General features: G+C 40.1%; 2 protein-coding genes across 2 annotated transcripts; both read left to right on the top strand.

Moving 5' to 3' along the window:
* Positions 1 to 2,312: 2,312 nt before the first annotated feature.
* Positions 2,313 to 10,988, top strand: LOC120519225 (cyclin-dependent kinase 4 inhibitor D-like). The gene is made up of 2 exons (XM_039742383.1): positions 2,313 to 2,897; positions 8,476 to 10,988. The coding sequence occupies exons 1-2, from the start codon at positions 2,757 to 2,759 to the stop codon at positions 8,833 to 8,835; spliced, it is 501 nt and encodes a 166-aa protein (XP_039598317.1). The 5' UTR covers positions 2,313 to 2,756; the 3' UTR covers positions 8,836 to 10,988.
* A 2,715-nt stretch (positions 10,989 to 13,703) lies between these two features.
* LOC120519226 (protein KRI1 homolog) lies at positions 13,704 to 24,997 on the top strand (the record flags this gene model as incomplete). The annotated part of the gene is made up of 4 exons (XM_039742384.1): positions 13,704 to 13,858; positions 23,251 to 23,324; positions 24,517 to 24,622; positions 24,896 to 24,997. Coding segments are annotated over exons 1-4 (367 nt in total), but the record flags the coding sequence as incomplete, so codon positions are not given.
* Between the last annotated feature and the right edge of the window lie 3 nt (positions 24,998 to 25,000).

Raw genomic sequence — 25,000 nt, 5'->3', positions numbered from 1 at the left:
CCTCTTCACATTTTCATTTCTGCCACATCCAACTTCTTCTCCTCTGCTCCCTTTACTGCTCATATCTCAGCTCCATACATCATTGTCATAAAAATCTTAACCTTTGCCTTAATTTTTCAATCACACAATGCTCATGATACCTTCTTCCAATTCTAATCGAGCTCAGATCTTGTCTGCTACTCCAACACTGTTGTTGTCTTAAGCCCACACTCCCTTTTACAGATGGTGGACAATCCTCACATTCTTCTTACATCGTCTTTTCAGTGTCTTGATGTGCCACTGCTCAGATAAAGGAGTATTGGAAAAATTCTCACTGCAGATTGGACGGCCCAGCACAGACTCTACTATAGAAGGCCCAGGAGAGGCGGTAGGTGGCTAAATGCCAGAGGTCACCAGGATTGTATTTGCGTCTATCTTTGGCTTTCTCTCGCCATAGATCAGCAATTAATGAATGGACAGATATTGCTAGCTTTAGTTTATATTAATCAGTTTCTGTTTTGTTGTCTCTGTGTTTTAACAAATCTGTATCTTTCTATATACTAATTCTGTAATTGGTAATTAATATAATCTATATGTGTGTTTTACCTGAAATTTTGTTCACAGTGCTCTTTGTCTGCACTCTGAAGATAGACAGAGAGAGAGAGAAAGGTTAGGAACACGCGCACCCATCACATGACAATAACTCTACAAAAATAAGTTGTAATTGTACTACCATGTATACTTCTCTGGTCCTCCTTTCTCTTTCGTACACTTCCAGACCTCCTGACGTGGTAATTTATTATAAGCCTTCTCCAAATCAATAAACACCATAAATGCATTCCTGTTTTTCTTGATCCTTCTCTATGGGCTATCTCAATGCAAAGACTGCCTCAGTTGTTTCTTTCCCTTATGTACAATCAAACTGCTCCTCCAGTAGCAGTAATCAGTATGATACATTATTATATGTTATAGGCTCCTTATTGTCTCCTGTGCGGAGTACAGTGAATTTTTTCCTTACCTGTGCTAAACAACATGCAACCCGTCACCACTCTGAATGGAACTGGCTGCAGCCTCACTGTAGAAGAGAGATCTTATCCCCCCGAAATCCAGAAGTATATTCTACCATGAAGCCTCTCTTCATTTCAGTATATTATATTACAGGTCAATCCAATTGCAGACGAACAGATTTCAGAACATTTTCTACCCCAGGGCCATATGACAACTGAACATTACTAAATAATAATTGACAGTGACCAATATAGCAGTCACTGAATTCACGTGTGTATTATACCTAAGTGCAATAATTACTTATTCTATTGTATTATATTGTACTGCATTATAATTTCATTATGTCCACTATATGTGAATGCACCTTTAGGACTGATACAATTTCATTGTAATAAGTTAAATGACAATAAAAAAACCTGAATCTGAAATTGTACTCTGACACAAATGGTACAACACTACAATCCATTTCAGCTGGGCTGCTTTTGGGCCAATTTTAAGAAATTGTTTTGGCTATAATAACAAATCATATCTGGCAAAAAAGCCTGTTTTCGCCACTTGAGAAGGCCTTCCCCTCGCCCAAACACTAACCTTAAGGTCAATAAAATAGGTCCCTGATATTAAGTTACTATTTTAGGGCTAAAATGATAACAGAAGTGTGAAACCTACTTATATACCTAATATTAATTATTGTGAAGCAACCAAGTAGCGTCCGATTTCTGAACAGGAGCCTTAATTTTTAATTACCTTTACCTTTGTTTGGTTTATTTTCAGTCATACTCTATTTTTAATGCATGTGGCCTCACTGGAAATGTTCTGGCAGACAACGTTTACAGGAACTATAAAAATGAACTCTTGGAACGATTCAATGCTATTTGCTTTAAGTAAAAGTATCAGTTAAATGATTAAACAATGGTACTTATGTGTTTTTGTAAACTTTGCCACCTCGCTTTACTGTTATGCCGTTGTTTGAAAAAAGGTTAAATTTCAACGCTCCATTCCAAGTTCTAAGAATACTGAGTCTTAATCAAATCAGTCACCTACCAAAGTCCAAGTTTACGTCGCGAGGCCTTGTTGTCAACTTGCTGTTTAACGGCACGCCGGCGCAACAACAGCAAACGCAGCCGCCGTCACCGCCAACCGCGGAGAAGCAGCGGTAACTCGAACTGCCCGCTCTCTGAAGAAGGCTTCTGATTGGCTAAAAACATGAAGATCTTTCAAATTAGGACCCGCCCTCTTTACCTTTTCAGGCGTGGTTCGCAAGAAGCAGCGAGTTCTGATTGGCTAAGGCGCAGAAGTCGCGTAACTCAGACTACAGAAACAACCCCTCCCCCACATCCCCACCTTCGCCGAGTCGCGAGCGCAAAATTCGATCGATCGCAGCGCAAGTGGCGGACTATCGGCATTGAATCCATCCGTGTAGAAGAAGTCGAGCTGAAATATTTACGAAGAAACTGGCAGCGGGAGACCTCGAGGGGGCGAGGTTACATTCATTAGATAAAAACGGATTTACTGGGCAGTTGCGCACTGACTTCGTGCGAGCAAAGAGCCGGCACCTTCTGATCATTTACATTTGAAGAAGGCGTCGTAGTTTCGTTTGGCGTCTGGCGTCTGTTTGAAACCTTGTGAACGTCGAGAGCCGCCCGCGAAGCGACTCAGGATGTTCAAGTGAACACGTCGCCCACATCATCACACGGAGCTCGGATAACGAGAAGCTATCTTGTATACTTTGATCTCATTGACGAAAAGAAGCCACAACGCCGGGGAACGACATGGTCCTCGGCGAGAGAGACGCCGCAACCCGGTTGACTACTGCGGCAGCCAGGGGAGACGTCAAAGAAGTGAGGAGGCTGCTTCAGGAGAGCTGCGTACATCCAGATATGAGGAATGAATTCGGAAGGACGGCACTGCAGGTAAAGGACTCCAGAGTACTTGGCGTGATGCTGCCTGTGGAGAAGCACGGCTGGCTGTCTACCCCTTTCTCCGCAAAGGGGAGCTGGGGAGCAGCCAGTCTGCTGTCGCAACGCCGCGGTTAGTCCTTGGGTGCCATGGTTTAAAAATCACCAGGCCATTTAAAACCCTAAACAGTGTCCTGGCAGGCGTCGGCGGTCGGGGTGGGTCTAATTTTAGCCTCTTAAGTGTCTTATTACCAACCATAAAGGGGACGGGGGGTGGGAAAGGGTAGAACACTACGACAAGGGGCGTTACCTTATGCAAATTTATAGTTTGCCTGAATAATAGACTCAGAAATATGCAAATCAGGCTGTTTGTTTCATCATAATACAGTGCTTAATATTTCCATTTGTGGCCTCCAGTAAAGAAACTCGCCTGGACGTTTTTTTTATTCGCGTCAAGGGTTAGAAATAACGCGACTGGGCGTGAAACCAAAGAGTATTAAGCCGCCCTCCTGCGGGAGTGGCGCGGTGGGGCGGCTCGGTCCAGGTATAAGCAAATATGCCATCGATTAAACGTTTGAAATTCAGATTATTTTAACAGTAACGTTCTTTATTCATTAATTATGGCGTATGCAACAAAGCGTCTCTCATCGGTGTATAACCGAACGTTCATGGACGTTTATCTGCGTAGTAAAGAACTAAAAAAAATCTACAATTGAAAGCATCAACACGATCACTAATGATTTTATCACTCAATTCTTAATGATTATAGTCTGTGCACATTTGGATGCCTTTAGCTCATTTGAATTCACTTCCTCTTTTAGGTTCTCCAATCCTTGATGTTTCAGGTAGCGAGCTTCACACTCTTCCTTTGTAGTTCGTATAGCTGTAGATGACATGTATAGATATAAATAAGACGACCCCATGTATCCCTCTGCTAGGCTGCTGCTTGACCTCACGGGTAACTTGATGGAGAAAAAAAACCAAAAAACATCCTAAGAAAGATAACATCTCGGTTAGAATCTAGAGCAAGGTTAAAGAATGAGGGTGCATAACCGGAAATCGGTTAATGCGGTTTTTAAAGATCCTATGCAGTCCTCACAAAAATAAAGATCACAGTTCTTCCAAACCCCAATGATTTTTAGATATAAAAGATACCCTTTTGGATTTTTGATATGCTTTGTTAGAACCATTTTATTAAGAAGAGACATACAACCTTTAATGGGATCATCCAGCAGGCATTATATTACATAGTCACTAATACTGTATTATGCAGAATTGCTTTATAAAGCAAATTAGATTACAGTATAATGCAGAGTGAATCTCTGGAGTGAAGTGAAAATAACACCAAGTAGATAAACACTGCACACTGTAAGCAAATCAATGGAAACTAGAATCTTGAAAGAAACTTTGAGGGTGCTGTGCAGTTGCACATATAATATAAATATGTACAAAAGAAGGTATGTCATACTTTGCATACAGTAGAAAAAACATTTCTGTGTTTGGCAGGTAGCGTGTAAGTTTACCTTTTATATAGTGACCTACTCTAATCAATATTCATATACTGTATAATAGTGATACATGCAGACCTACATGAATTCTGAACACATATCTACTGTGTCCCTGGGGGATTGTCAAAAGATGGGCTGGTGGGGACCGTGCTTTAATTGCAGTAAACCTTTAGTCGACTACTAAAGTTGCCACAAGGCTGCCGCTGCCTGTTTTTTTTTTTTAATTTCCAGAACATATTGTGCCATGTCATTTTAACTAAGACCAAAATCAAGGTTCTAGGCCCAGCAGTTCACAAGTAATCACTTGACAGATGGACATACATTAGTATTTTATATAAAGTATATATATATATATATATAACAACATCTGTAGCAGTTTCATACAAAGAATACAACTCAAAGTGCTTTAGAAGATGATTTGCTTTTTCTAGCAAATTTGTATTTGACAAATTAGAAACTGATAAGAATAAGAATGAATAAATTGTTTTGTGGAAGTCAATGTTCTTCTCCTAGCTTATGTTTAAATTCTTTTATTTGTTCTGTTTGTTTTTTATTGTTTAATTATCATCTGTTAGTATTGTTATTGCTTTTATTATTTGTCTTATGCATTTTGTGTCATATTTATTTATTTTCTGTGTATTTAGATTTGTTCTCTGATGTTCCCTGTATTTTTTTTGATGGTTCCCCATAGGCTGGGCCACCTGTCCATCACCATTGAAGTACTGTTTCAATGGATGCACAATCTCATGCACAAGCTAATTAAACTTATAATCATGGCATAGTCATAGTAGTCCACTTCAGATGCCCAGTCATTACTGTAGTATGTCCAAATAATGCAAGAGCATCAGATGTCATGTCGCTGATATAATGAGAAAGCAGATGTTTGCTTTCTAATTGTCTTACATTTCTAGACATGGTACTTTTTAGGCTTGTGGTTTTGAAAGAGGAAGCCTTTCTCAAGAGCCATTTAATTTAGTGAGCTCACAACCTTTCTAATTCCTTGACAGAAAAATAAGTTGGATAATATGGATATATTTACATTTCTGTGTATGTGAAAATAATTTGAATAGCAAAGAAAAGGTTTTGAGGATCCAGCCAGGTCTCACTTTTATTTGTTTTGGCAGTATAGGCTAAAAAGTGTATGTATCATTTTCTCATTTTCTGGCAGCTAACATCGGACACTATGTCATCTTCCACTCGGCCACTCTGATCCTCCTTTCTAGTTCATGGGCAGAGCCAGATTTGGTTTTAAAGATCATTTTTGGGATGGTGAGTTTGGGACGAGGGAGAATACAGGCAGACTACTTTTACTGTGCCAGCTTGATCCTGTTTAAGTGTGTTTGCGTGAGGGGTTGAAGTAGAATGGTGGACTGTCCATTGTTGTTACCTGCCATGAGCTCCTAATTGTCAGATGAGGTTCTATTAAGGCAGTTTGACAGTGGGTGTAGAGAAAAAATAAATATATATTGTTTAAATACCTGTAAGCTGTTTGCATATGCTAAGTAAATATGGTAAGCTTTTTCAGATAACAGTAATGTAGATGGCAACAAAGTATTAGTTTAGAAGCTTCTTTTTACAACAGATACAGTATTTTGCAAGTGATAACATTTTTAAGCAAAAAACCTTAAGGTCTTGCCCAGTTGCTCTTACTTTGGATGTGTGCAGGAGGTTAATGCTGCATAGAAGAGCATGAGCTGTTAGGTTGTCCATAAACAGACCATCACATTACTTTTTTGCACTTTTTGTAAGGTAAAATAGGCAACATCTCCAGCAAAAATACTGAAGGAAACCCAGTAGAACATCTGCCTTTCCAGCTATGCTTTGTGGTGCTGTGTGAAGATAAATGTGCAGTATTTTTGGACATGTTAGCAAAGCAGAACATAGTATAGTTTAGAGAAGTATGAAGGTATTGCATTGAATAATACAGTAAGTATATGTATATATGCAGTAGTTAATGGTATAATAGTAAAGAATGCCATTTATATATAGTCAGCTGTGCACAGATAATATTTCACACAGCTGTCCGTATTCTTTATGATTCCTTAGTTCACTTGATCCAAGGGTCAATAGTTTACATATGATGGCTCTTATACAGTCATCCCCTTTGTAATTAATTCTCATATATACTTGGTTTCAAACCTAATTTTGTTAAACCTGACTTGCTTGTATGGAATGTTGTTTGATTTAAAAAAAAAAAAATAGTAAAATGTTTTATAAAAAAAATTCTCATATGTTCAAATATTTAAAAAGACTACTAATCCCCACTCAGGCAATTTGGTAAGATAATGAGATGTACGGATGCTAAGTTTTCTGTGCTGTTGTGGAAAAAAGAGAAACTGTGAAAGATGGCTGTAGACTTGCTGTCTAAATAACAGTTGTGTGAGAAAGTAAAAATACTACTACTGTATGTATGAATGGCAACAACAACAACAATATGTATTTCTATAGCACATTTTCATACAAATGATGTAGCCTAAATTGCTTTACAGGATGAAGAAAGAGAAAATAGACAAAGTATAAAAAATAAAATTAGGCAATACTAATTAACATAGAATAAAAGTAAAGTCCGATGGCCAGGGAGGACAGAAAAAACAAAAAAAAAAACTCCAGACGGCTGGGGAAAAAAAACAAAACAAAATCTGCAGGGGTTCCGAGGCCAAGAGACCACCCAGCCCCCTCTAGGCATTCTACCTAACATCAATGACCTCAATCAGTCCTCATGGTATTCAGGGTACACATGGAAGAACATGATGATGACATTTAATCCGTCAATTTAGGGACAACACGATGCTTTGATGGGGTAGTAACTGGAAAAAGAACAGCAGAGAAATTAGGGGCATGATTCACACAGATGTAAAACACAGTCTCCTTTGTTTATTTTAAAAAAGAAAGCAGAAATTTTAAATTGTTTTTGATGTTCCATCAAGGGGCTGCTTGTTTCCTCAGCCTTTATTGGGTTGAGGGCAGTCCCTTGACGGAGATGGACAAGTGTCCCTGTGTCTTGGGGAATCACCCACAAATACATGGGACATAATAGAGCAAGCATAGACACACAGAAATTACAGCACAAAACAAATACAAAACACAGAATTATGCAAGTAATTAACATAAATAACAATATTAACACAAACAAATGAATCAATAACGAGCAAAAAGGACCTAAAAAGGAATTTGATCGCCAGTCAGGAGAGGAGCCCCGGCTCAAACATAACATTTGTTAAGCCTTGAACAAGGGATGATGGGGAGTGGAAATGTTAACCAAAGTCAAAGTTGGCACCAGAGATCTGTCTTATTGGTCATCACTACCACAACACTAATGAAGTCAGGAACTGGAAATACCAAATCACTTGGAATACACACACATTCATGAAAGATTGTTTTTTTGGAGATATCTGCAAACTCTAATAAAAGATCACTTTTTAAATCATTGCGTCGATGGCGTTAATTATGTGATTTCCAGAGACTCACTTTGTAGCAACTGACAGTGCATTGTAACAACAACTACTTAAATATGGCGGAGCATGAAAAATAATAAAATAAACAGAATGGGGGCATGTTTTAGTCGACTACTTGTGTGTAACTTGTGTTGTGTTACTTGTGTTCTGATCGCATCGGGTGTCTTTGTACTAACTTGAAATTGTGCTACATTATTCTGAACAATCATACTGTAAACTAATTTTCCTGTTTGGTATTACAGGGTCATTATAGGTGTTTAATTTAATGAAAAATAGATATTGAATATTGTATTTATTTATGTCTGGCATGTTATTTGTTTTGGCATATTCTAGTTATGCAGATGACTTCTAATTTAAAAAGCTGGGTTGTGGGGTCCTAGTGATCGTGCATTATTGGCGTTAGACTTTGCAAAGAAAGCAAGTTGAACTTGTCCCACTGAGGCCACCAATGCAGCTTCAGAACACCAGGGGTCTCTGCTGATTAGGGACTCCACCTCAAAGTAAGCAGATGCTTTGCTGGCTTACCGTGTTTTAGAATTTGATGGATGCTGCTATGTCGATTAGCTTGCTGCGTACAGGCAGCTGCTTGATGCCTCTCACATTTGCATTTTCTACTTTTTTTGAGTGCAGGTGATGATGTTTGGCAGTTCCAGTGTGGCCTTGGAGCTTCTGACACATGGGGCTACACCCAACGTTCAGGACAGTTTGGGCATCACCCCAGCACATGATGCAGCAAGAACCGGCTTTTTGGACACTCTCAAGGTATTGGTTGAACACGGTGCCTCTGTGAACCTGCCAGACAACACTGGGGCACTTCCTATACATTTAGCAATTCAAGAAGGGCATACCGATGTGATCCACTTCCTTGCTCCCCGATCTGATCTGAGGCACAGGGCTGCTGGAGGTAAATCTGCTCTAGATTTGGCCAGAGTTTCAGGCTTTCCAGATGTGGTAAGATTACTGGAGCAGCATCTGGAGCCCACTTTATAATGTACTGCCTCATTTTTGTGAGATGGTCAGAGTGAACTGGTCTCTCCAAGTAAGCAGTCAGAAGTAAGCCACAAACAGCAAAACTCTTTCTGACTGACTCTTTGCTGTATATGTGTCTGAGGAAAAAACACTTCCAGGAGAGGATCTTCGTTTATGCAATTTGAGTTGGTAAGGCATTACCGCTTTTACAGTTTTAAAAAGTTAACTATTTTGCATGTGTGTTTTCAATTCATTAAGTTATTTGGTATTTTAATAGGTTGGTATTATTTTATGAAAGGTTTTTTTTTTTTTAAAAACAACTTCTCAGAACTGCGGCATAGAAAACTGCACTCACATTTTAAGATTGCTGATCACACTTGGTCCAGTGGCCATGATGCAGTGAATGTATGCTTGTGATGCACTTGAAGGAAATGTACATGGTCACTAGAAAGGGACTTAAAAATGTTGAATCTCATAAAAAGAAAGCAAACCTAGATTTTTTTTTTTTTTTACAAAACATACAGAAGATCTCGTTTTGATCTCCCTCTAAAATGTCACACCTTAAAAGACCTCGATGTGCGCACTTAATGATGAGGGGAGGTTTGGGATTAGCACAGACTGTTTTGGGTTACAGGCTGCTGAATCTCCAACAGGAATGAATACTGGCACTCACCCTGCAAAAAAAAAAAAAAGTTTGGGATGGACAGCCCATGTGCCAGATTGTGCTCCAGTAAGTAAACAGTCGACTTGTCCTCCTTTAACATTTTTTTCTTTGATACATTCATATAAAAGATGTAAAGCTCAAACCATTTTAGAAAAGATATTTCTCCAAAAACACTGCAGTTACTTTATGACAGAAACACAGGTGGGGTGGAGTTGACCCGTGCGACTTCTTGTGAAGTTACTAATCACATCATTGCCAAGATCTTGTTTTGCATTATTTCTGAAAAAAGATCAAGTGTTTAAAAACAAAACCTTTTGAAATATGTCAGTTTTTCAATGACGCTGTTTATATTTGCTTACTGATACAATTTCCGCTGGGGCAAGTAACCTATTTAATTATTTATATATATTATTTTTATTGTTGGGTTAACCGAGAAACAAAAATGTATGAATTGAAATTACTTTTGTCATGCAGAGAATATTTAAGCAAATTTCTTTTTGTATTCACATGTATGTAACTATTCATGAAATGTGTTTTTAAAGTAAAGCACACGTTTTGGGCAATTTCTCTGCCCTTACCTAATGTTATGTGTTGTTCTCTTATCTTTGCAATGTATGTAGCTTGGAAAGGATTTCTCCATGTATGTACTTGTAGATATTTTAATAATCGTAATCCTACAAAGAAAGCACCGCCGTGCTTTAATGTGAAAATTGAATGCAGAAGAATCTCCAGTACTGTTCATAGATTTAAGCCTTTTTTTTTCCTGTGTAAAAGTGTTATAAATTTTTATTTTTTTAATCAATATGTGGATTATTTATGAAATTTCTCCTCTGCACTATATGTTGGTTTGAAGTGTTAAGCTGTATGTTTATTTATATGCACTGTAAGTAATTCACTAAAATGTGTTCTCAGTTTTACTGTTAATGGGTTTGACCCTGCATAGTAACTGTACCTCTCATAAGGTGCACTTCTTTATACTGATTATTTTTGTACTGTTAGCCATACACAACTGCATGAACTTTTCAAGTTTTTTAGCATTTACTTTTGAATATACTAAATCTGTGTATTCCGTTATTTAACATTTATGCACTACTTTCAAATGCACATGTTCACTGTCTGAATAAAAAGATGCTAAAATGCTTTGTGTACGCCAGACACATGAAGTGCAATGATGAGACACTTTCAGTTAAGGTGAAACCTAAATGTACTTGAAGTGTGTTAGTTCAAACTTTTTTATGTACTTCTTCCTACTGATTTATTCTATGTACTAAATTTTAGCTTATTTATAACTTTAATTTCTGATATGATTTCAACATTGAACATGAACAATGTAAAACAAATCAAATGATTCATTTTTAATGTTGGTCGTTTGCATATTTTAAGAGGCATTTTATTACAACAGCCTTGGTTCTGTGAGCTTATTTGAAAAAGGTAAAAATATGTATAATATGAATGTGAGAAATTGAATGTGTATTTGACTATAAATAAACCCGCTTAAAATAACTGTACAGTTGGTTTGTGAACAGGTTTTTATTTTTAGTTTCTGTACTGTACTGGTATGCCATATTGCTACTCTCCTTTCTGCAGGACCTTGACCCTTCTGATTACACTTTATCTTTCAAACCACGCTAACTCTGTCAAATCATCCTCTACGTCATTTAAACATCTCCTCCCTCCCCTGTATTAACTGCACACCAGGCTGCCATAAACAATTTGTTTATATTCAATTGACTGTATAATTTGTTTTCAAATCTTTTGAAACTTCTTTTTCATTTGTTGTTGGCCATTGAGTTATCCAAAAGAGAAATATACATTAAGTTTTTACCTCTGCCCTTCTTCAGAATTTAATCATTTCTTTTATGGTTCCTGATCCCATAGCAGAAGCATCAGATGCAAAACAGAAAGCCAGCTTGGACTATATGGCAGTGCACCTTCACGATGCAGTCACACACTCCCACACACACACACACATGCATACATACTCAACATGAACACGAGTCCAAACTCCACACACAAGAGCTAAAAATTACACTGGCAGCATTATCTCTGAACCCTTTGTGGTGAATCTGAAAATAAAAGAAAAAACTGTAAATATTCATTTGTTCACTGGATCTTTTTATTCCATCATAAAATCTCCAACAAAAATGTGAGCTTTGGGCACACAGAAGAAACCCAACTGTGGACTGAGTGTCAGTCTGCTGCACTCACTTGCTCATTCAGAAACTTAATTTCTGCATTAGAAGATGGGTGAATTGTAGGCCATGAAGGGATCCATATGGTCAGCAACAATACTCAAACAGGCTGTGACATTCAAGTGATGATTGATTGCTATTAATGGGTTCAAAATGTATCAAGAAAACATTCCCCACACCATTACACCACCACCAACCAGGACTGTTGACACAATAGGTGCACAGATTCATGCTGTATATGCTAAATGTGTACCCTGCTATATATGTGCCTCAGAATGGAGATTCATCAGACCAGACAACATTTTTCCAGTCTTTGACGTCCACATTTGGTTGAGTCTGTGCCTGGTGCAGCCTCATCTTTCTTTTCTTGGCAGACAGGAATTGGACTCGATGTGGTTGTCTGCTTTTATAGCTCATCTGCCTCAAGGTTTGATGTGTTGTGCGTTCTAAGATGCTTTTCTGCTCACCACACTTGTACAAAGAGACAATCTCAGATACTGTAACCTTTATCTTAGCTTGAACCAGACTGGCAAAGCTCCTCTGACCTCTCTTATCAACAAGGTACGGAAGCTTGCTGGATTTTTTATTTTTGCTTTTTTGTTTCTTGAACCATTCTGTTGTGCATAAAAATCCAGGGGAATTTGCAGTTAAAGAAGTACACTAAAGCACCTCTCTGGCACCAGCAATCAAGCCATGGTCATCATCAATGAGATCACGTTTTGGTGTTTGTTGTAAACATTAACTGAAACTTGCATCAGGATTTTATGCACAGGATTGCAGCCACATGGCTGGCTGATGAGATAACTGCATGGATACTCGGGTGTACAGGTGGTTCCTAATAATTTTCCAAGGAAGTGTATATTGGAGCCTTCAAGCAAATTATCTATAAGCTTTGTGAATTTAGTTAAAAACTCGAATCTCAGTTGGTAAACATTCATTTCATTCCTAAAAACACTAATACACAAAACAGCCCACTCAATCCATCAGAATAGTCTAGACAAGAGAGCCACTTAAAAGCATCGTTTTTTAAACCCCATATCCAGGTCGGGTGTTGTGCGGAGCACTGGACACAACATGTAAATTAAAACCACTGCGAGTCATTGGGCATACTGACTAACACACACCTTCACACAACGTCAGTTTAGAGTTTAAAACCTACAGGGACAACTCGCAAAATACACACTGTTACGGGGATCGAAATTCAAACCCGTTAGCGAGAGAGGAGCGCTAACCACTGCGTCACCGAGTAACCGCACACGAGACATATTGCCCGATTGATACATACAGTATAAGAGAATACAACGATAATGTTGAATCAAAAACAGCTTTCGTGAAGTACATCAATTCCATTTCTAATTTAATTTTTATTGTTGCGGTGGTGTTAGTTTACAGAAAGAGCACGGCGTAACAATAAAATTATCAACAAAGCACAGTCGTCAAACATAAACTTAATACAAATAAAATATGCTGTGAGCATAAAACGTATTAACATTAGATCATACACATTACAAATATATATTAAAAACAAGACTTCACCAATAATTGATGCAAATGTTCAGTGCTTATGCCAAGAATTAAATCTGTTGATGTAAAGTTGAACTTATTTTGATAATTAATTTAAGTTGGTGTCGTGGAGTACTTGAATCGGCTGCTTTTCATCTTCGGAACCTTGAATATGACACACGATGGAAAAAACTGGAATTGAGAATGTAGTGAGTGACTGCGAGGACGCTCTTCTTGCAGGGCGTGCTTATCAAATAGGGTTCGCTTTAAACTAAAAAAAACACACTAAGTGCGTTCTGTAAAATATTCAACGACTATGGCGACGTAAATTTGTTTTCACCAATATTATTCCAAAAGTCTTTCTGAATATTTCACACACCGTTCTCCTCGTTTCAAGCGCAGCCGGCCCCGAGGTGACCCAGACTGTTTATAATCGAAGATAACGCTCGGCGTCTTTAAAAAAAGAGGCGGGGACAACACGCTTACCTCCCACCATCCTGCCTTGTAATTGGCTGCTGCCTCGTAACCTTTGACATCACGTAGTCGCGGGGTCGTGACGCTTCACATGTGCGAAGAAACCTTAAAAGCCCTGCTACAGCGATGCCTGGCAAAGACGAGCTGAAAATCAACAAAAAGTTTGCACAACGTTACGAGAAGTACCGACAGAAGGAGGAACTGCAAAAACGTAAGAGCGCGTAATCGAGTCGAGTGACGTTCGTTTAAAAAAATCGAGAGTGCGAGCGGTGTGTACGGCGTGAGCCGAGGTGTTGTTTTTTCGTGTCTGTGGGGCGCTCATACCGACCCCGAGATTGGATTGAGGGTTCGGTAAGGCATTGCATGGATTCGTGCAACACAGAGGAAGGTTTCTGAGAAGCTCCGTTTTGAATTGCTGAGCAGGGCGCAAAGCTCCCAACCTTTACGAGACGACTGTTTGTTTGCTTTGCACATTCACATTTTTTGCTAATCGGATGATTTTATCCAAAGCGATTTACAAAAGAGGTCAACATAATCGAGTAAACATCAGTCTGGGGTACTCTTTGGGAACAAGTGCGACACGACAAGGTGACAAAATTGATCATCATACGTGAAGAGTTCAGCGCAAAATAGAAGCGAACCAAGAAGCTTATCATCTGCTAGACAGAAATGCACCAAACAAGAGTTTTCAAACACTTCTTAAACACATTGAAGGAGTCAGAATTGTGAGTGGAGGTGGGCAGCTCATTCCACAAGTAAGGCGTCACACATGAAAAGAAACTGATTTGAGATCACGCAGGGATGGCATTAGCAGACCTGAGTGGCCGAGGAATAGGCGAGGACCTCACAAGGTAGAGGTGCTGACCCATTGACTCCTCTGTGGTCAAGCTTCAGTGATTTGAACTGCCCCTACAGGTTGCTAGCATAATGATCTCAAGAGAGCAGTGGCATGTGCCCGCCTTGGCTGGCTGGATGGCATGCCGCTGCATTTTGAATCATCTACAGCAGCTTGGCGACCATATTGTGGCACTCCAGACAGCAGAGAGTTGCAGCAGTCCAGACGTGATAAGACCAAAGCCAACACCAGGAGGTGAGTTGCATACTCCATCAGATACGAAAGACAGCTGGTCACCGAGCACCACCTCAGGGTTATGCACCGACTTGGCAGATGTTGGCGATAATGAGCTGAGCTGATTAGAGATGGGGTGCTGCATAGACACACGGGCTGCAATAACGGAAAGGTCCATTTTTGCCTGGTTGAGCTCAGGATGGTGATCCTTCATGCAGGTAGCAATATCGGTGAGACACACACCGATTCTAATGGATACTGTGTGGTCCTCTGGAGGGTATTACATGTACTGCTGTGTATAATCTGCATAGCACTGGTAAGAAAAGCCAAGGGACTGGATGATGGTGCCTAGTGAGGAGGTGTATAGTTAAGAGGGTCTAGCACTAATCCTTGGGGACCCCTGTGCTTGCCTGATGCACCCTTGATCTCTCTTCACACCAGGGCACAGGGTTGGATCTGCCCAAGACATATTACTCTAACCACTTGAAAGCAGTCTTGGTGAATGCCACGGTCATAAAGGGTGGTTTGGAGGGTCTTCTAGTTGACCACTTGGAAGGCAGAGTAGAGATTTAGCAGGATAAGGACAGAAGACATGTAGGTAGTTCTAGTCTGGCATAACAGGTCAAAATTGGAATGTAGAATAACCCTTCTATTGTGGAGATCAGGAAAGATTTGCACTGCCATTTTGAAAAGTCACAAAAGGGGGAAAAAATCCCCCTCTCCCCTCAAATAAACCGATGTGTCAATAAGCCCATGTTGATTGTACATGTAGAAGCTCTGAGCCAGTTAGTAGTTCATAGCTATGTAAAAATTGGGCTAAGTGTTAGTCGGGTTGCAGAAACACAGTAGAGACTGCGAAGTTTGTTTCCACTTGTAAAGTGATAGATCAGAGAAAACAAGATTCAATATATCATTATTTATTTTTTTTTTTTATGCAAATCTGTCTAGTCAAGGGCACCAAACAGTACAGGTCAGTCATAAACAATGTGCAGTAAGACCACTACAGTACAGGCCACTGCTGCTGTCCTCTCCTTCCACCTGCTGCTTGTGCGTATGCAGCGGATCAGTGAACATTTTATGGAACTTTGCTTAGCAGCGACCTGTTTTGCCAGGGAGGCAGAAGAAGACATTGCAGGTGCCGCTTATATGCCGTGGATGGCCTCTTTGTATGTAGTAACATGTTTTATCTGAAGATGTTGCACTGTCATCCCAAGTAAACCCAACCCATTTCCAAATAGCCGAGCTAACCGTTCCTGTTCTGAACTCTTCGTCTTCTGATACTCGCTGCATTTTCTTTCCTCACGCTTATCACCACCTGGCAACGTGGGGTTAGTCGATGTGGCAGGGATTAAAAAGGAGTGATGGAGATTTTGGTGCTTCTATTTAATGCTTAGAAGAAATTGTGGAAGATTTTGATATTGGCGACTACATATTGATGTTTTTATTAAATATCAAATCCAGTAAATAGCCCATTCCTGTTGTGCATGTGAGCAAGACGTGTAGTGTATTGGCTTTTTGTTGAGGGTCAGTTCCTGCCTTGTACCCACCGGTGTTCGAATAGGCCCTGGCCCTTCTGCCTTGAATCAGATTAAGCACATTTAGAGAATATTATGGGGAACAGACTGAAGTGAACCTAGTAACTGTGTTTATAATTCAAAAGTAGTTGTCAGACCATTGGTGAATATTTTATACCAGTAACGGCACACTGCACGTTATACACTTGACTTGAGCGTTCCTACTTTTCATCCTCTTTATCATTCGTTTGCTCAGACGTTGATATGCTTTACTGCTTCCTGAGCAGCTCTTTTCTCCACCCTAGCGGCCCGCTGCTTCTCCTCTTTCGTCTGTATCTTTTTGAGTTAAAACTGATTAAGTTAGTTTTTGTGTTGCAATTACTTAGTACATTTTTTTTTTTTTAATTTGTCACTCAAGCTGGCACTTAAGTCTTCAATCTGCCTCAAGAATGGTTAAAGATATGAAGAGGTAAGGGAAGTGACCGCGAAGGTGGTAGGGAATGAGAACGGCGCTCGAATCCGTGTGCCGCATGGCCACCCTGCTGTGCGCTGCCAAGAGTTGATTCTACAATTAAAGAAAAGAGTAATGGCAGATAGTAGACGTCACGTAGTGCATGTGTACCAAATTTCAGGTCAATAGGTGAAATGGTTTGCGAGCTGCAGTTGACTGAAAATCCTGGAGAGACAAATGAACCGCCACGCTTGCGTATTATATAAGAAGTTCGTGTTTTCCCCAAAGAAAGCAAAAAGAGGTTTAGATCAAAAAACAAGAATGTGCAATACCAGATTAGTCATACGCGGTGTGTCGTAACAGTTAAGGAACTGAGCTGCAAATAAACCCCTTGACAGCCTGCACAGCCCCTGCTTCTTGTTAACCATGTCGGACATTTAGCCTGCCCGAGCTCTAAGACATGTTAATGCTCCTCAACACTTGTGACGTGCACCTGTAGGTGGCATTGGGTGGTGCTGGTTATAAGAAGGTTTTGTCAAAAATAAAAGTTGGACATCTGTTAGATCAAGGGTAGGCGATGTCAGTCCTGGAGGGCCACAGTGGCTACAGGGTTTTGCTCCAACCCTGTTTCTTAATGAGAAGTCAATTATTGCTGATGAAGCACTTCCTGCTCAAGGGGACATTTATTCATTTATTTATTTATTTATTCTGCTTCATTTTAGTGGTCTTGCTTGTTAAGGTCCCCCACCCTCAATTGCTTTTTTCAGTCTTAAACAGCTGAATTCACTATTTTAACGGTTCTTTATTAGCAATAAGATACAAATGACAAAGCAGCCAGCAGTTCTCCATCTAACTTGTTTCCATGTACTGGACAGACAAACAGACGGCCATGGTAGCGTATTATATGAGAAGAAGGTGAGGATTGGCTTTCCAGTTTGTGGGGGCAAGAAACCATACGATAAGAGCTTCTCTTTTGGATAAACTGACTTCTGGGAGTCCGCATTTACACTGTGTGCACAATTATTAGGCAAGTTGTATTTTTGAGGATTAATTTTAATATGGAACAAACACAGTGCTATCAGTCAATCCAAAATGTTAATAAACCTGAAACCTGAATGTTTCACAACGGAAATGTGAGTGTGAACATCATCAGGGGAATACATATGTGCGCACAATTATTAGGCAACTATTAGTGTGCAGATTTATTATGCAACTAAAGGAAAAATGAAAATTTTCCCATCTCACTTGTTTATTTTCATCTGTTATAGTGAGAATAATAAACAAACACCTCAAAATTTACAAATAAACATCTCTGACATTTCAAAAAAAATCAATCAATCAATCAATGACCAATATCGCCACCCTTCTTTCCAATAACAGTCATAAGCCTTTCCATTCATGGAGTCGGTCAGTTTCTTGATCTGTTGACGATCAGCTTTTTGTGGAGCAGTGACTACAGCCTCCCAGACACTCTTCAGAGAGGTGTATTGTTTTTCTCCCCCGTAAATCTAGCGTTTAAGAAGTGCCCACAAGTTCTCGATAGGGTTTAGGTCAGATGAGGAAGGGGGGGCCATGTCATTATTCCTTCATCTTTAAGGCCTTTACTGGCTGGCCACGCAGTGGAGAACTTCGATGCAAGTGATGGAGCATTGGCCTGCATAAAAATCATGGTCTTCTTCCTGTATCACTGTTTGAAGAAAGTGTCTTCGAAAAACTGGCAGTAGGTTTGGGAGTTGATTTTGAGTTCATCTTCAATGCAAAAGGTCCAACTAGCTCATCTTTAAAAATACCAGCTCATACCAGTACCCCACCTCCACGTTGGAGTGGAGCTCTGTGCCATTACTGATCCACAGGTCCATCCATCTGGTCCATCAAGAGTCACTCTCATCTCATCGGTCCATAAAACCTTTGAAAAAATCTGTCTTCAGATATTTCTTGGCCCAGTTTTGACGTTTCAACTTATGTTTCTTGTTCAGTGGTGGTTGGGTTTCAGCCCTCCTTACCTTGGCCATGTCTTTGAGCACTGAACACCTTGTACTTCTGGGCACTCCAGGTAGGTTGCAGCTCTGGAATATGAAAGTACTGGAGGATAATGGGTTCCTGGTAGCTTCACGTTTGATTCTTCTCAAATCTTTGGCAGCTAATTTGCGTCTTTTGTTCTCAACACGTTTCTTGCGACCCTGTTGACTATTTGCAACAAAATGTTTGATGGTTCTGTGATCACACACCAATATCTTAGCAATTCCAAAAGTGCTGCATCCCTCTGAAAGACTTTTTACAATTTTTGACTTTTCAGAGTCAGTTAAATCTCTTTTTTGGCCCATTTTGCCCGAGGAAAACTAGCTGCCTAATAATTCTGCACACCTTGATATAGGGTGTTGATCTCCTTAGGCCACACCCTCCCTCATTACACAAATACACATCACCTGACGTGCTTAAATCCAATAAGCATTCAAGTTAATACAGCTTGGAGTTGGAATATACGCATTAAAAATGATGATATGGTCAAAATACTCACTTGCCTAATAATTGTGCACACAGTGTATAACTACATGATAAATTGGGGTGTTGTATGCACAGCAAGTGACACTGGAGCAGGTTATACGTGTTGTCAGGTCCAGCGTCCAGATTGTTTCCTGATGTCAAGCCAGTGTGATGGCTCATTAAGAATAGGCCAGTAAAGCAGATCTGCTCACTGAACATCACATGGCACATTTTAGGGGTCAAATGCTGGCTTTTAAGTCATTCTTCACTGTGAATACCCACATTAAGAAGATAGCAGTATGCATAATGTGTTCTGTTTTGCTTGAGTAATAATAATTATTGTATAAGTTTAGTCCTCTAAGAGCCCTGCCTGACTGGAAGCTAAATCTGGAAAGGCCTGTATTGTCCTGGGGAAATTTATTCAGTCATGTTAGTCTTAAAGCCAAATCATTATCCTGCTGTTTTTGATGCTTAACTTGGTGTGTGATGTGTATTTTTTTTTTTTCTTTTTGAATTTTTTTCAAGAATGCATCAAAGCAGTGACCAGGTGTATTCGTTTGGTTTGATGTGTCCCTGAAACAAAAGTACTTTGCAGTAGTCAAAAAATGTTTTAAATGTTTGCCTTCTGTAATTGGTCCTTGCTCATTCAAGTTGCTCCTTTTAAAAGAAACTTACCAGTTTTTATATAATGAAAGTACAGACAACGAAACAGTAAATAATTGAGGGGTGGCTGATGCAAAAATGGTCAATTATCTGTGCCGGCCCAGAATTTACGTAACTGCAACTGGTGGAAATAAAACGGGTTTCATGTAGTAGCCTGTAAGTATAAGCTGACTCGGCTGTGGCACGTCGCATTAAATTAAGTGTTAGGCATTCAAGATGGAGAACAGGAAACCTTTTCACGCAGGGTATTGAGGGCATCTGAAATAAACTACCCAGTGATTTGTTTTAAGAGTTTACTGTGACGTTTATAACTTGTCTGGATCAGATATTGACAAACTGAAAGGCCAGCTCATTTGTAAAATGTCTATTTGACAAAGACATTTTAGGGATATCAACATGGAATGGGGGACAGTGGCATCATGGGGCACAGAGGTATTCCTAGACCATCGTACCATTTCAAAAACGTTCAGTCTGCAGTCCTGCCCAGTGGCACTTTTCAGAATATTGGCCTTGCAGCCAGTCGGCATGGGCCAGCTTTCTGTTGTCAAGAGAAAGAACACTTTTTGTTCTTCAGTGTGACTTAATGCTTCTTTACTGCAGTGCTGCAAGATGATCACTTATTTTAATTTATTTTACAGTTACATTATTATTCCTATTAATTATTGTGTATTTATAATATTAATCTGTATTTTCTTATTTGTATGACTGGCCTCACAGTCCTAAGCTGTTTTTTTTCCCCCCGTGTACCCAGTTCTGCCACTGGCCCCTGTGATCCCAAGCTGGATTACAGAGACCTCTAAGAATGGGTTTGCTAGGTTTTGAAGGCCTGCCGTATACTGGCGGCTCGTTCATGTTGTGTGTGCTTGATGGTGTATCTCGGTCTTCTCTTAACACATTTTTAAATGTAATACAGTGCTGTAGGTCCCAAGGAAGTGGACTCCTAACCACAAAATTGCCAGTCTAGTTGTCGCCTCTGACCACTGCGAAAAAAATACATGGAAACAGATGTGCAGCGTATCTGTGCTTGTCTAGTGCCTCGGGATGCTGTTTGTTATACGTCGAGTGGTGCTTTATAAAATAATGGTGTCCATAAACGGCATCTCTTGGATTGTTTTCCTAATGTGTGCTGAAGATCATACTTTGGTATTGTCTGGTGTGTGTTTGTATGTGCCGTGATGTACTGGCCGCTCTGGTTCACGGTTCAGGATGGGCTTAATGACCTTGATCTTTGGGGATTGCGTTTGGAACATGGGCATGTTGAGCTGCATAACATTGTAGAAGTCCTTCTTGAGGTGATTTTGTAACAGTTCAGCCCACCACGCTGACCCGGGACAATCGTCGCCTCTAACCTGTCCTACTTTTGCAGTAGATGATAAAAAGGATAGGCCAATATCACAGCCTGTAGGGCCCCCCGTACACACCTTTTTGTGAGTGATCAGTCCTCAAATAAGGCTTGTACGGGGGGCTCTACAGAGTATGATATTGGCCTGTTCTTTTTATCATCTGCCGCAGAGTAGGACAGATTAGCGGTAACGATCATCCCAGGTCAGCGTGGTGGGCTGAACTGTGCTCTTAGGATCAGTGCAGTAGACATCTTGAGATTCCCCGTTCTTTGACTAAACATACCTAGGGTTATAAGGAGTGCGCCTTCGGTGCCTCTAGAGCAGGAGGCCGCCAGCCCGAATGTATCGCTGTGTGAGGACCCAGTAGTGTGAAGCCACCACTTCACCGTGAGGACTTTAGAAGCTCCAGGACTTCGTCTCATGGCCCTGACAGATGCTGATCTGTTTTGTTCAATCTCCCCCATCTTCTTCTTGGCTGTCCTCGGTCCCTTTTAAATGGTGTGCTTTATGGAAATTGCTCCCTGAAAAAAAAAAGGCAACCAGATGTCCCACCTCTGGGGACATTGCTGTCAATCTCAGTCTGTAAGTACAATCTCCACGAACTCCGATCGACAGCAGAACATACTGTAGATTTATGTGGCAGTGACTACAATTTTTCACAATGAATGCCAGCAAGAAGACTATTTTACTGCATTAATAGTAATTGTAACACAGGAGGCTACTTCGTCATCGTAAAGGGCACTAATTAGACTCCAAACTGAATTGGGAAAGATCTGCATTGTCCTCGCTGTAGCCTGCTACTCTGCTAGGAAAAATGAATGCATTTCCATATTAATATACAGTCAAGATTGCCTTCAAGCCAAGTCCATTATCCTTATAGTTGTCAGATGCTGCTCACTGTTACTTTTATGTAATTTATCCTTGAAACAAAGGTAATAAGAAATGGTTAAAAAACAATGTAAATGTTTACCTGCTGTAATTCAGTCAGTCGTCATCATTCTGGCTGTCAGATTAAACCGAAACCTAGCTGCAATTTGTGTGGTAGACCTTTAGGGTCTTTCAAAACTCAATTTGGTGTCATTTTGGAGAAACGGGATAAATGGGTTTGAAAGTGTCTTGGTCTGACAGGCCTCTTGTCAAGACTGTTCTGATTTCAGTTAAAGTCACAAAAGAGCATTGCAGTTACAAATGGATATCGTTCACTTAACAGCAAATGGAAAAGATTATAAATGGATTAATAAACTGTCAGGGTGACTTCCTGATACAGCTGTAGGTATCAGTATTGTGACGCTATACAGAAACAGGAGGAACGCAATCACTGCCCAGGGAAGTCGTTCAGGCTTTGTTTCAGAGTCTGGTAAAGTACCATTACCTAATGTTTACTTCTGTGTTTTAAGAATTTGTACAATAATATCAAAGTATCTTTGATCTACCTGGCATTTTGATATGCGTGTCTTCCTTGAGCAAAAAGGGGCCCGTAACTTTTGGGAACTAGATGATGCATGTCTGGCATCAAATGTTGCACCTGTCCTGGAATAATGAGCATCCTGTTTAGATGGCCTGCTCCTCTCGGCCTGTATTATTCGAATAATATGTGTATTTGTTGGATTGTGTACTTTTTCATTTATTTGCATTACTCCACTTCTGTTTACTGCAGATTTTAAGTGTCCAGTATGGGTGTACTGCCTCTTTTTTTTAAGCAGAAATCCTTTAAGTGCATTTTGTGGCCATAGTGGGTAGCACAGGGCCTTGTTTAATATGAAAATTTGAATTTAACTCCACGAATAGTGAAGGAGGCTGTCATTCTGAATGAGTATGGGTATTCTTTGGTAATTGCTCGTACTGGGCTCCCATTGAACTTTTGGCCCTTCAAAATAGCTGTCCAGTTTGGAAGGATCAGGATCCACACTTGAAAGTGGTGGACAAATAATTCTGTTAATTTATGAAAAGGCTAGAGAAGTGTTTCAAGTTTTATGACACTCCTTGTAGGTTCGATGGATTTGGGAATGCAAGTACTGGTGAACTGTCGGGGTATGTTGTTCCTGTATTGCTAACCACTTTCCCACCAATTTGTTACAGTGAAGGACCGCTATGGTGACAGTGGGGATGAGCCAGACACCTCTGAATCGGAGGAAGAAGAGGACAGTGAAGTGGTAAGGATTTAATGAAGTCTTATTTAAACACTCTTATGTAAATCAGTTGAAGTTCATGTTTTAATAATCTAATTCATCATGGCTAGAAATCTTATTAAAATACCACTACAGGCTGCTGCTTTTTATCTGCGTACTGCTTGTGGGTACGTTCAAATACTGTAAGTATCGATTGTGTCATTTTTTTCTAATATGTGCACAGCAGGTTAGTGCATTTATTGTCTACGATGAGCATTCACCTCCTTGGAAGTTTTCACTTTGATGAACAGAAGAAGACGACTCTTTATCATCTGTGTTAAAAAAGCCAATTTTAATCTGTGGTGATTCAATGTTTTAAGTTAGTAAAAAGAGGATTTAAAAGGAGGCGATTTCTTTTTATAGGCTTTAGAGTCCTGGTGCTTTCTGTCTTGCTATATGGTTGTGAGACATGGACGCTATCCAGTGACCTGAGATGAAGACTGGACTCCCTTGGTACTGTGCCTCTCTGGAAAATCCTTGGGTACCATTGGTTTGACTTTGTGTTGCTCATGGAGTCCCAAATGAGGAGCATTACCTGCATTGTGACGGAGTGTCCGTTACAGCACCATGGCCATGTGGCACGTTTACCCGATGGTGATCCGGCTCGCAAGATCCTCATTGTTGGGGACCGGAGTGGCTGGACCAGGCCAAGGGGTCACCCACGCAACACCTGGCTGCAGCAGATAGAGGGTCATTTCCGGACGGTGGGACTGGACCACGTGTCTTCCTGGGGGGTTGTAAACCGGGATCCCGAATTTTGTCGTGTAGTGGGTGCGGCAACGTGCTGTACCAGTGCCTGCTCCCCAAGTTGACTTGCTCTGTACTTTAGGCCATTCTTCTTGATTATTGTCAGAGTGGCTGTGAGTCTATTATGTTAATATCCACACTACTAATGGGTTTGCCCTTGTGATGTTACTGGTTCTGGCTGATACATAATTAATAAATATTTGATATTCTGTAAATATCTTTGTTCTTTTTAAATTCTACTGATTTTAGAGTTAACTATTTTCACTGCTCTGTTCTCCGTGTTTTGTCTGCTGTGCCTTTCCACCCTGTACTGTATTGTTGCTGCTTCTTTCTGCACCATTGGGGGTGGCAACAAAGGCTTTTTGCTGTACTGTAAGGGATAATGACAAAACCTTAAATTGAGTACTGTACACCTCTCTTCTTTTTCTAGGAGATTGATCCCAAGGTGGAAAGAGATTTCTATAGGACATTGTCCTTGCTGAAACAGAAGGACCCAAGAATTTATGAGCGAGACTGTACATTTTACAATGACGAAGGTATGTCGATAGAAGTATTTCCTTTCTTCGCATTCTTCGGGACCATTCTCTAGAGAATATTCTGACGTGCAGGGTGAGAGAGACGCTTGAGTTTCTGCTTGGGATTAAACTTGTTTATAAGAATATATGAAAATATTTTTAAAGTTCGCTAGAAATACAGCTGAAAATATTGTCCAGTGTTGTACAATTTGTAGAGGAGGACGTTTACATGTAGCTGAACTGCAAATTGATTGACAAAGTAAATGCTAAAGTGAAATCCTTTTTTTATTTCAGAGCTGCCATCAACAAGTACAAAGAGCTCCACTAAGCAAAAAGTGGAAGAACAGTCCATGTTTCTGAAGGACTATGAGAGGAAGGTTATTTTGGAAAAGGGGGGGT

The sequence above is a fragment of the Polypterus senegalus genome, unplaced genomic scaffold (genome assembly GCF_016835505.1).
Source record: "Polypterus senegalus isolate Bchr_013 unplaced genomic scaffold, ASM1683550v1 scaffold_3150, whole genome shotgun sequence".
Lineage (NCBI taxonomy): Eukaryota > Metazoa > Chordata > Cladistia > Polypteriformes > Polypteridae > Polypterus > Polypterus senegalus.
Note: the sequence above shows the minus strand (reverse complement) of the source record. Positions and strands in the feature narration are given on the sequence as shown.